This window comes from Suricata suricatta, chromosome 6, assembly GCF_006229205.1.
Source record: "Suricata suricatta isolate VVHF042 chromosome 6, meerkat_22Aug2017_6uvM2_HiC, whole genome shotgun sequence".
NCBI classification, from domain to species: Eukaryota; Metazoa; Chordata; class Mammalia; order Carnivora; family Herpestidae; genus Suricata; species Suricata suricatta.
Genome location: NC_043705.1, coordinates 37,708,221 through 37,719,147, shown reverse-complemented (window position 1 = coordinate 37,719,147; position 10,927 = coordinate 37,708,221). Strand labels below are relative to the sequence as shown.

The 10,927-nt window shown below is 38.7% G+C and overlaps 1 protein-coding gene across 2 annotated transcripts in view; it reads left to right on the top strand.

Annotated features, from left to right (window-relative positions):
- PLPP1 (phospholipid phosphatase 1) overlaps positions 1-10,927 on the top strand; it is an 81,558-nt gene that overhangs the window by 62,008 nt on the left and 8,623 nt on the right. For both annotated transcript variants that reach the window (XM_029942246.1, XM_029942245.1), the window contains exon 4: positions 8,337-8,394. In XM_029942246.1, the coding sequence (XP_029798106.1) occupies positions 8,337-8,394 (58 nt within the window). The remainder of the gene's footprint in view (positions 1-8,336; positions 8,395-10,927) is intronic.

Sequence of the window (10,927 nt, the reverse complement as noted above, 5' to 3'; positions counted from 1 at the left end):
CCCCCTCTCGCACACTCTCTCAGATAAATAATAATTTTTTAAAAATAAGGAGAAAAAGATGGGATCTCATGGAGGTTGGGAGTTGATCAGCAGTTTTTCTTTTGATTTGCTGTATCTTCTGAATTTTCCTAATGAATATATGTGATAATTAAAATTAAAAACCTAGACAGTCCTATTTATAAGTCCTGACTCTACCCAGCTTTGGGTGGAATGGAGGAAGAAAGTACTACAACAGATTATTTAATGTAGAAGGTGATGTAGGGATAGATGTGTTCACTGATGATAGACATCTCTTTCCTTTTTGGAGAAAGGGAGATCACTTCAGCCAAGCTGTTGAAGGAAGGTGTCTTGGAGGAAATATTGGCTGAATTGACTCTTGTGGAGTAATTAACAAAGTTGGGGGGCTCATTCCAGGCACAGTGATAAAGAAACAGAGACCATGAAACATGGTATATATTGGGAATTCTAAGTAGTTGGGTAGCAGATGATGATGGTTCCAGAGTAGTTGGTGGGGCTCACAAAGAGTGTGTTACTCAATCAGCAGTTTGTGTGAGTGAAAGACCTGAAGCAGGAGAGTAATGTAGGTGTGGTTTTTTTTTTATGCTTGTAAAAAATACTCAGCTTTCCACCACTCAGTTCTAATGTAAATAGACTAACTTGGGTACCTAAATATTGGATGACCTAAGCTTTCTTTTTTTCTAATGTAGAAGGACTTGAGATACTAAAGGAAATGTGCCTCTACTGCTTTGTCCAGTGGGTAGAAAGGTTGTGTGAGAGGTGCCGTAGCATCTGCTAGTCTTCTGGTAACATGAGCTCAGGTGTGATGTCACCTGCTCTAATCTGAAAGGAGTTGAGGGTGACCTGTCTGGCCAGCCTCCTTTTGGGCTCTAATAATTTTATATTTGTGGGGGCTTTTCCTCTTCTCTTGCCACTGGCGACGTCCACATCAGTGCGCCTCTCAGGTTGTGTATTGGTATCATAGCAAAGACACTTGTGCTGATGTCTTGAGCCTCATCCTTCTTGACCCTGGTGGCAAAGAGTTAGTGATGATTTTGTGATCTGCATCAGGGCGGGAAGTGGGGCGGGAACTGGCCAGATGGTTGCAGGCTTTGTTGACCTTCAGGTTTTCTTTTGGGGAAAGTCTTGAAAGTAGAGTGTTGCTTGCAGCCTTGTCTCTAGATACCATTCCTGCCCTTTAAAAAACACCCGAGGACTCAATTTAGAACTGGCTCTTGCTATTTTTTGGGATGAGCACTGGGGGTTATATGGAAACCAACTTGGCAATAAGCTGTAATTTAAAAATAAGGAACTGGCTCTTCCTTCTTTCTCACTCTGAAATCTTACTTTTCAGTAAAGATTGTCTTCCTTGTTCAGTGTGTTTAAAAAAAGCGACGGAGGGAGGGAGGATGGTAAGTAAGGCATTATTAGTTGCTAATGTAGGAATGCTTCAGGATTATGTCCTTTGTTTAATCTACCATTTGGCCTTTGTTTCCTTTTTAAGTCTTAGATGCTGCTGCTTTGATGATTTGGAGTCTTTGTGTACCAAGTCATCACGTTTTCCCAGGCCCTAGGAAGTGTGTGACCTCTCTTCCCCTGGTCAGTGCGCTTACGTATGCTTCACCGTTCTGTCAGTAACCTTCGTCACAATCTAATCTCTGCTCATCTGTCAGACAGTGTCCCTGCTCAGAGTGTAGAACCAGTTATACCACGGTCGTCTCATTTTCCAGACACACCCAGTTTTACTTTATCTCAAAGTCCTCAGCAACTTCATAATTATTTTAGAGTCCTGCCTTTCATGTGAGTCTCTTCTAAACAGAAGACACATGATCATTTGTTTTCAATCATTAGTTTTTTAAATCATCACTTGGTTTATTTAATCAAGAGTTTAAGATGCCCTATCTACATACCAGTTGTGCCCTGCTTTTCCCCCTCTCTTTTTCATTTTCCGCAGAGTCCTGCTGCTTTCTCTCCTTTAAGGTTCATGATGTGATATCTACAGATATTAGATTGTTTGATATGTGATTCACTGATGTTAGTGGCTATGAAGTGGTATTTGATGCTGGTGCATTAATACTAATAAATAAAACAGGATACTCGCATCTGTTTTATTTCAGATAGGCATGTCACTTTAATATATGAAATGGCTTGGTTAAAACTGATGCCATATAAATGCTGTGTAGCTTTAAATGGAATATAGTAAAAATCATTGTAAAAAAAATAATTCAAGAAATATGTGACACAGTTTTTGCTGCTGTGAAATAATTTCTCAGTCTCTGGCTGGTTTAAGCATCAAGATGCGTTATGCATCATGATTTTTGCTGTATTTTATTTAAATTAATTTTGGTTGATACCATCTTATATTCTTTTGCCATTTTTTTTACCTTCATCTTTGTCTTTATAACCTTTGGGAGGAGAGATACCTGTGATTCTTGTATTTCTAGACATTTCTAGACATCTGATCTTTAAATCTCCTCCTTCCAAACATGTGTATCAAAATCACACGTTTTATTGGCTCTGTTACTTGTAATAACCAGAGTTCATATGCTTTATTTCATTGGTATAAAATTGTGTGAATACATGTTTCTGGAAACACTTTTAATATTTAAAAATACACATGAATGTCAAGACATTTCATTGAGAGATGTGAGAAAAAGCTTTCAGGGCTCAAGTCCCTGCTGGGCTCTGGGCGTGAACGTGTAGGCGTGGCGCATGTGCTCAGCCACATTCAGGGCCACTGCTGCTTGGGAAGAGGAGTTTGCGTGTGTGTGTGCGAGTTTGGTGTGGAAGAGGAAGTGTGTAGCAGGCATGTCAGATATTTTGATCATTTTTTATATTTTATATATATAAGAAAATTTATGACAATTTTATAGATATGAAAATATAAAAATGGTATGTATTATATGACCACATATCAATATATTATATATCATCATTTTATATTTTCATATATATAATCTATAAAACATATATAAAATCCATGTAATACCAGGTTGTAGTTCTAATATTATCTCTGTAAAATGTGAAAGATTTTTTAAAACCTCCATGTGATTCCTTTCCCTTTAACAGTTTGTCCTCTCACTTGATTTTCTATGTATTTTTACATTAAATGTGAAGGTATATATTTTAGGTGGTGTAAATAAATGACATATTTAAAAATAGGTTCTGGAGAAAATTTATCCATTCACATAGAGCTACTTTAATTCATTTTAGCTAACTTACGGTATTCAGTAAAATACTGATAGAAACGCTGTCTTCGAGTTGCCACAGCTGTGTTGGAGGAAACATCTTTGTGCTCATGTGTGTTTTGCTAGCATAAATGCCTTCAAGTGGAATTACTGATTGGAAAAATAGGGTGGGTAGATAGCCCTCTCTGAAATGTGTGCACTCAAATCAGTGCATTATGAGAGTCCCCATTTTCTTCATTCACTGCCTGCTTGACTCCCCTAGTATCTCAGATGTGAGATTTTTAAAAATAATAGCTTGAGAGCTCAGTGCCTGATCATTTAGCACAGCTCTTGCTGGTAAAAATCCTTTTGAAGGAAAACAGAACTAATACTAAGGAAACTGTCCTTTATACATTTGTTTGGGACATGTTTTAACTTTATTACAGGGCCATTCTATGTTTAAAGGTTACTGCAGAAGGGAAATGTATCACGTCCTTCAAGTTAATTCGCTATTGTGTACACTTTGTAATCAGGAAATAACATTTGGAGAAAATGTCTCATCTTGCAGTTTGACTTCCTTTTACTTGGCCTTTAATGTAAAGAGGACAAATTAGTGTCCTCTTAAAATAATGATTTACACATTGACATTTGCTTTTTCATAGACTAAGTTCTTTTTTGCATATTAACTTCACACATGTTGCCCTGTGTCAGCTGTGACTCCTCTCTAACGGCTGCTCCCAGCATCCCTCGGGAGATGGCAGGATCAGTGCTGCTACTGGGTCTACCTTGCCATCCATAGGAGTGGGATCATGGCACAGTGGGAAAGAGTTGGGAGGACTCAGATTTAAGCCTCAAAGTGACGTGATTTTTGGACAAGTTAATGAACCTCTGGGAGGTTCAGGGTCTCTATGTGTAAAATAGGATTGACAGCCCCACCACAGGGATTTTCATAAAGAGTAGAAATACTATGTATTAAATACCTGCACATAGAAGGTACTAGTAGCTAGTGAAGTGGTGGGATGGTAATAATTGGAAAGATTTATGAGCATTTATCACTTTGAAATGAACAACAAACTCTTTTTGCCAAACTATATGTCTTCTAGGTAAAGTAGTTGATATTAGATAACATTTTATTTTTCTTTGTTCTTGTTTAATAAAAGCCTGCCTCTCTTTCTGGCAATATGGGGGGTTAGAAACACTAACTGATAGAACTATATGTGCTGGGTAATCTATTCAATTCACATATGCATATTTTGGTATGTGTTACATATTAAAAATATATAAACACATAAATAAAAATCTTTTTAATAAATAGCCAAGCTGATGAGAAAGTAAAGGAAATTTTCTGAGGTTGGGATTTGTTAATGCTGTAGACTTGATGTGTGCCTTGCAATTATGTGCCAATTTCTGGTAGCCTAGACTGAGTTTGGATGGGCTCTGAACGTGGGGCACAAGAGATAAAGGTTGAGGCCAGTGCAGTGTGGACAGAGGGAGACTGGGGGATAATTTAAGGGCTCCCAAAGGGCAACATCCTCCCAGGGCGGCTGTCAGAAAAAATTTTGACCAGAGGACCACAGTCACACTCTTCTGGGGCCAGAATTCATACTATGTATGTGGCTTTAAAAATGGATTGGTAGTGAACCTAGCAGGAGAGAACAAACATCTGTGGAAGAAATCTTTTTAAATCAAGGCCTCTAAGATTCCCCACAAATAGAGTTCCAAGGACACGAGCTCATATTGTCATATAAATGAACATCTATAGAGGAATGCTATGCTGCGAGTCAGGAGATAAGACAAACCACAGAAGTTCTCAAGGCTGCAGATAGTAGAATCACCATATGGACCATAAAATCAGTTTGTCTGCTGTGTAGAAAGAAGAGCCTGATGATATAATATGGGGGAAAGAGTGGGAAATGACCATAGACTTGAAAAAGAACCATAGAGTTCTTTTAGAAATGATACATAGTAATGCAAATAAATAGACTGGTTAAGCACATTAGACACAGTGAAAGGGAGGGCTGAAATGGAAGACCAAGATTGAAAATATAAAAGAAAGGTTAGGAGATAGGGAGAGAGAGGATGAAAATGTGTCACATGTTGAACCTGAATCTCAGAAAAAGAGAATAGGATGGAGGATACATAACAGTCAAAGATCAAGGTATCATGGCTAAAACCTATTCAAAATTGGTGAAGTATACAAATGAGACGCCGACAGATACTAAATCAGAAAAATAAGACATTCCTACTAGATACATGATTGTGAAACTGGAGAATATTGGAGACCTTGGTGTGGTGGTACTGGCGGGCAGAAGCAGTTACAAAGGATGGGTAACCCAGAAGGGAATAGCAGACAGACAGCTTCTATTTTAATAGAAAAGTAGAAGCCAGGAGATAAACGATACCCTCAAACTAATGAGAAGAAAAAAGCATTAACCTACAATTCTGTATTCAGGAAAATCATCATTCAAGGTTGAACGCAAAGTAGACATTTCAAACTAAGAATAGCTAAAGATAGAATTGTTTTGTGCCTTTTAACTTTGGGGAGTAGGGAGGAGGTAAGTCAGGGGGGAGGTGAAGAGCATTGAGATAATTTAGGAGGTTGTGATTCAGTCTCTTCATGAGCCCCCAAGTAGCATCTAAATGCTATCTAAAAAATGAAGAACTGCTTTATGTGAGTTGCTTGCTTCTAATGACTGATACAGGTTGGATTTGGTTGTCTTTGCCTGTTTGCCACTTTATAAGGCTGAGCATTTATGTAGCTGTTGGAAAACCAAGATGGAAGAATGATGGATTGAGGAGGCGGAGCTGACAGACACAGTGGGGGGTGGATGGCTGTAAGGCTATGACTTTGGGGTTCAGGCCAAGTTTAGTGAGCTCCCCCAAGAGAAAGAAAATCGTAAATTTGCCATTTGGAATAGAATCCCACTCCCAGTAAGTTTTATTGTCAAGACTTGTCTACTTGGTTTAACAGTCCATGCCTGAGCTAATGAAAATAGCTGCATTTCAAAAAAAAAAAAATATATATGTATATATTTTATCTCTGTAAATTTTCTTTCTGAAAAGACTTGCCAACACTTTGATGGAAAGCTGGTGTAATTGTTTATCTGCCTGTCTACATTCATTGGAGGAGCTATAATGTAGTCAGATGGTAGCCTAGGATTGATAGAAATCTACGAACAGGGTGGTGTTTGGAGGCCAGGGCCAAAATCTTAAACATTACAGTGAAGTTACTATGATGAAAGCATTCTGCATTTTGACTACATTTGGGATCTTATTTTATTTTTATTATTTTTTAAAAGATTTTACTTTTAAGTACTCTCTACTTGCAACATGGGGCTTGAACTCGCAACCCCAAGATCAAGGGTCTCATGCTGTGCTGACTTGAGCCTGCCAGGTGCCCCTACTTTTTGGATTTTGTGAAACTACTTATAAAATTATTTGTTCATTTGTGAGTTTCAGACACAATAAAGAGCTGTATCTCCTAGAGATTCCAATAGATGTATATAGAATATGAAAATTTAATTTATATCTTAGTGTTTTATTGTTTTTAATAGTAATAAAGTCCATATTACCATGGTCTGTTTTATCACTTATTGTGGATAAAGATGACGTAGCTAGCGAGGTCAAATCGAGTTCTCTGTCTTTTCATCCATTTGTTGAAGTCACAGGTTATTTGGCTGATTCTATACTGAATAAAATGTTAATGTATTTAGAATAAGAAAACTGAAACCATTTTTTCAACTATTGAAATCACTCTGTGACTGAGTCAGAACTGTTTAAAACTATTACATAGGGTTTGAATTTATGATTTTGTAGCACAATGTACAGTGAATACTCTGAACATGAAGTCTTCATGAAACTTTGAACTTGCTTGGCTTTGAAAACATTTCTTTGATCATGGTCATGTTGGCTTGATAGGATTTGACAGTCCTTGAAATTGGCTTTTATTTACAGGTAGGCTTCTCAGTATTACTCACTGGTAACATAAAATGTACAGAACTCTGCTCTAATGATCTGGTTTAAAGTAAGGATTTGTAGTGATCTATTCTCTACAGCCAAATAGTAAGGCTAAAAAAGTAATTTATTTTTCTTGTTTTACATAGATTAAATCCACAATAATTATCAGATTTAATTATATAATTCCTAGCTGTTACAAGAAGTGAGAGTATTCATTTTCTTAGAGATGTGTGTGATTATGAAAAAGACTGTCGTAAGTCTTGGTCGATCATCATTGATACAGGCTTAAGAAATCTCTACTCCCACCCACCCTTAGTTGCCTACACAGATTGACATTCTGATGTGTTTTAAATTCTCTTCTCTGAATCCAGGGAACTGAATTCCTTTTGAATCAAGCAAGGTGTAAGAAGTAAAATGCTTAAAGCCTGCCTTTCTTGGTTTTGTTCTGTGTAGGAAAACATTTTAATTATTTGCTTGATACACCTTTTGCATTTGCAGGGACCACTTTTACAGTATCAGATGTGTGTGCTTGCCTTTTCTACACCAATGGCCAGTACTATGTAAGCAGAACTTAGATCGTGAATGTTAGTGAGCTTTTTCCCTTTTTCAAAAAGTGCCATAAAATTAAGTTTTGCAAGCACTCTGTTATTTTAAAGTGGTACATACTCACATGTTTACAGAATATATTGAAAGAGAGGATTTACCTGGTACAGAACTCTCAATGTATAATTTAAAAATATATGTCAAACAAAAGCACTTTAATTTTGTGGGAAATCTAAGGCAAGATGTGTGCCTGTTTAAAATGCAGAAATGCCACTTTTAATTTTTTTAAAGTTTTATTTTTGAAAAGGTAGTCAAATTCTGGGTGTTCCAAAGGAAGTATTACTAGTACTCAGGGGCAAACCCTGCAGGTGGAAAATAAAACTTAAAATCATGGTCATATAAGTTTGTATGAAATGAAGTCAGACCATTTATACTAGTTATGGCTTGTCATGTGGGTCTCAAGTTTGTTCTATCCCGGAAGTGTCGTTAATATGACACCCCCTCCCTCAAGACTACAGTGTTCCTGTCCTAACTGTCCCTATTCCCCGTTCATCTGATTTCTAAAGGTGAGGGAGAGAGATGTGTTTACTGTGGCAGTGTAAGGTTGAGGGTATCAAGACTGTTCTTTGCCTATAGGAAGGAAAATTGACATTTCTTTTCTTTCTCTTCTAGATTGTCTTTTTACTCGGGCCACTCTTCATTCTCCATGTACTGCATGCTGTTCGTGGCAGTAAGTACTCTGTTTATGGTGGATTACGTACCACGTAACAATTCATGTTCTGCCTGGGTGTCATGTCCTGCACGGCCACCCCCGGCATCTTGTCAGCTGCGCTCCATTGCTGGCCGCGCAGTTAAGTTCAGAGAATGGATGCCTGTGCTTCTGCCAAAGCCAATTACAGCTGTTCAGAAGTATTTTTGTCCTTCATTTAAAGTTAGCAAACGGGCACAATTATGGAGCAGATTGCAAATTGGGAAACTTCAGGTTAATAGGGAGTCTTCACTTTTGAAGTAGGTTTTTCCTGACAGTGGTAGAAACCTAGTCATCAAGTCTACAAGTCTGGTGCTAAGAATCAGTTGATGTGTGCCCTCCCTTTGGGACGTACTCTCTGGAACGTAGCAACAGCTTCTATGTAATCACAGCGGGTCACTGATCCGAAATACCAGGCCAAGGTGACCGCTGCTGTGTGATAAGCTTACCCTTAGTGGGAGCGCTGGTCCCCTGTGCTCAGTGGGAAGGTGTGGCAGGTGGCAGCCTGGTCTCTTTCCTCCTGGGAGCTATTGGGTTTAGGAGTTGAGTTTTGATTAGCAGATGTGATGGCAGTTGTTGCTTCTTTTTGAGTAGGTTTTATTTTCCTTCCACCTTCTGAAGTACTTCATTGACTGCTTTCCATGGGACTAGAAAGGTTTCAGCTTCTGGGAGAGCCAGTTGCTGCTTCAGGAGCTTTTCACCTATACAATTTCCAGGTCGGCTTCTAATTGCTAGCCCAGAGAGCAGGATGGCAGTTTGCACCTGCAGTGTTCACAGCTGACGGTGAAGAGTTCCAGTTACAAAATATCTGCATCCACAGTTCGCATATCCAGAGATTAGTGTGTATCCAGAGTAACTTTAGGAAGACCAGGGCTTAGGGCATATACAAAGAAAATGTATGTATTCATGATTTTGAGAGCGAGCGAGCACAAGCAGGGGAGAGGGCAGGGGGAGAGAGAGGGAATCCTGAGCAGGCCCAATCCCACAGCCCTGGGATCATGACCTGAGCTGAAATCGAGTGTTGGGCTCTCAAACGACAGAGCCTCCGAGGCGCCCCGTGAGTCTTTTAAAGGTCAGTTCACTTGGCTTATTTTTTGTTCCCAGTCCCCTTCGACCTCTGTCTCTTTCTCTCTCTCTCTCTCTCTCTCTATATGAAGTTAAGAACAAACTTTGAACAAGTTCCAACAAACTTCCAACAAAATTTGTTGGAAAAAAATCTTAACAGAAGGGGAAAAGGTCTGTACCCTAAAGGATCAGCTGTAACTTTTAACCTTTTTATGAGTGGATGTTATACAGTTGTGGTCTGTGTAAATTGGCCATTTGCTCTTTTTTCTCCCCGTTGGTCACATTAAGTGCTCTAGTATTTAATGCTTACATATTAGAGATATTTTAAAATCAATTTTTACCAGAAACCTGCTTTTATTGGAAAAACCAAATTCACAAAGTCAAAAGAATATAAAAATTACAGATGTGTGTGTTCTACAAAATTCTAACCCACAATTTCACCACCATTTCAATAGAGCTAATTTTGGCTTCTTCAGCATTTCTGGAAATTTTAAGTCTTTTGTCTTAGGTTAATTTAATTATTTTGTGAGGAAGCAACTGGGTACTGATTCAGCAGGATTTAGGACATCCGTTTGAAAACGCACACCCAAAATGTTTCTGAAAACGTGCCATGAGGAATGTGACTTATTTGAAGGGAGTAATAAGAAATACTATCCTAATATCCTGTTCATTTATCTTACTAGGAAAAGTTAAGATTCTTTCTAAAAGGAGCCACCGTATATTTTTCTTTTTAAATAAGGCATGGGGAGATGAAGGCTAGAGCCATTAGTAGCCTGAGAAATCTTCCCAAAGCACAAGTTTGTGACTACACTGATGGCTTTTGAATGTTCGGACAGGATTTGTATGCCCACAGCCAGACCTCACCAGCGCAGGTTTTGAGCTTTGTTGGGTCCCTCATCTGCAGGTATCAGTATCTTTTCAGTCCTTAAGAAGAGAGACTTAGTAATCTGCAGTTGGGGGGCACCTGGGTGGCTCTGGTTGGTTGGGCACCCCATTCTTGATTTCAGTTCAGATCAAGATCTGAGGGTGCATGGGTTCTGACAGTGCAGAGCCTTCTGGGGATCTCTTTCTCTCCCTTCCTTCTGCCCCTCCTCCCCTCTCAAAAATAAACTTAAAAAAGTTAAAAAAAACAACAACTGAGGTTGATATAGATGATTTGTGTTGATACCATGTTGACTCTCATAATCCTCATGAAGCAGAAGAGGGATGGTTGCCACCCTTTTTACAAATGGGGAAATAGGGGCCTTGGGAGGCTGTTGAAGTCTCTCTACTGGTCTCTTGTTAAATAATCAGGTCCCCTTGCTTTGCCGATTCTCTGCTTGATCTGAACCCTTGTCCAGTTATTTTGAAGGTCAGGTGCTGCCATACAACTTTTGCCACCTGTTTTTAATTGTAAAGTATATTCTCAGATGTATCATAGTCCATATCCTACAGTTTACTGCTCATCTTT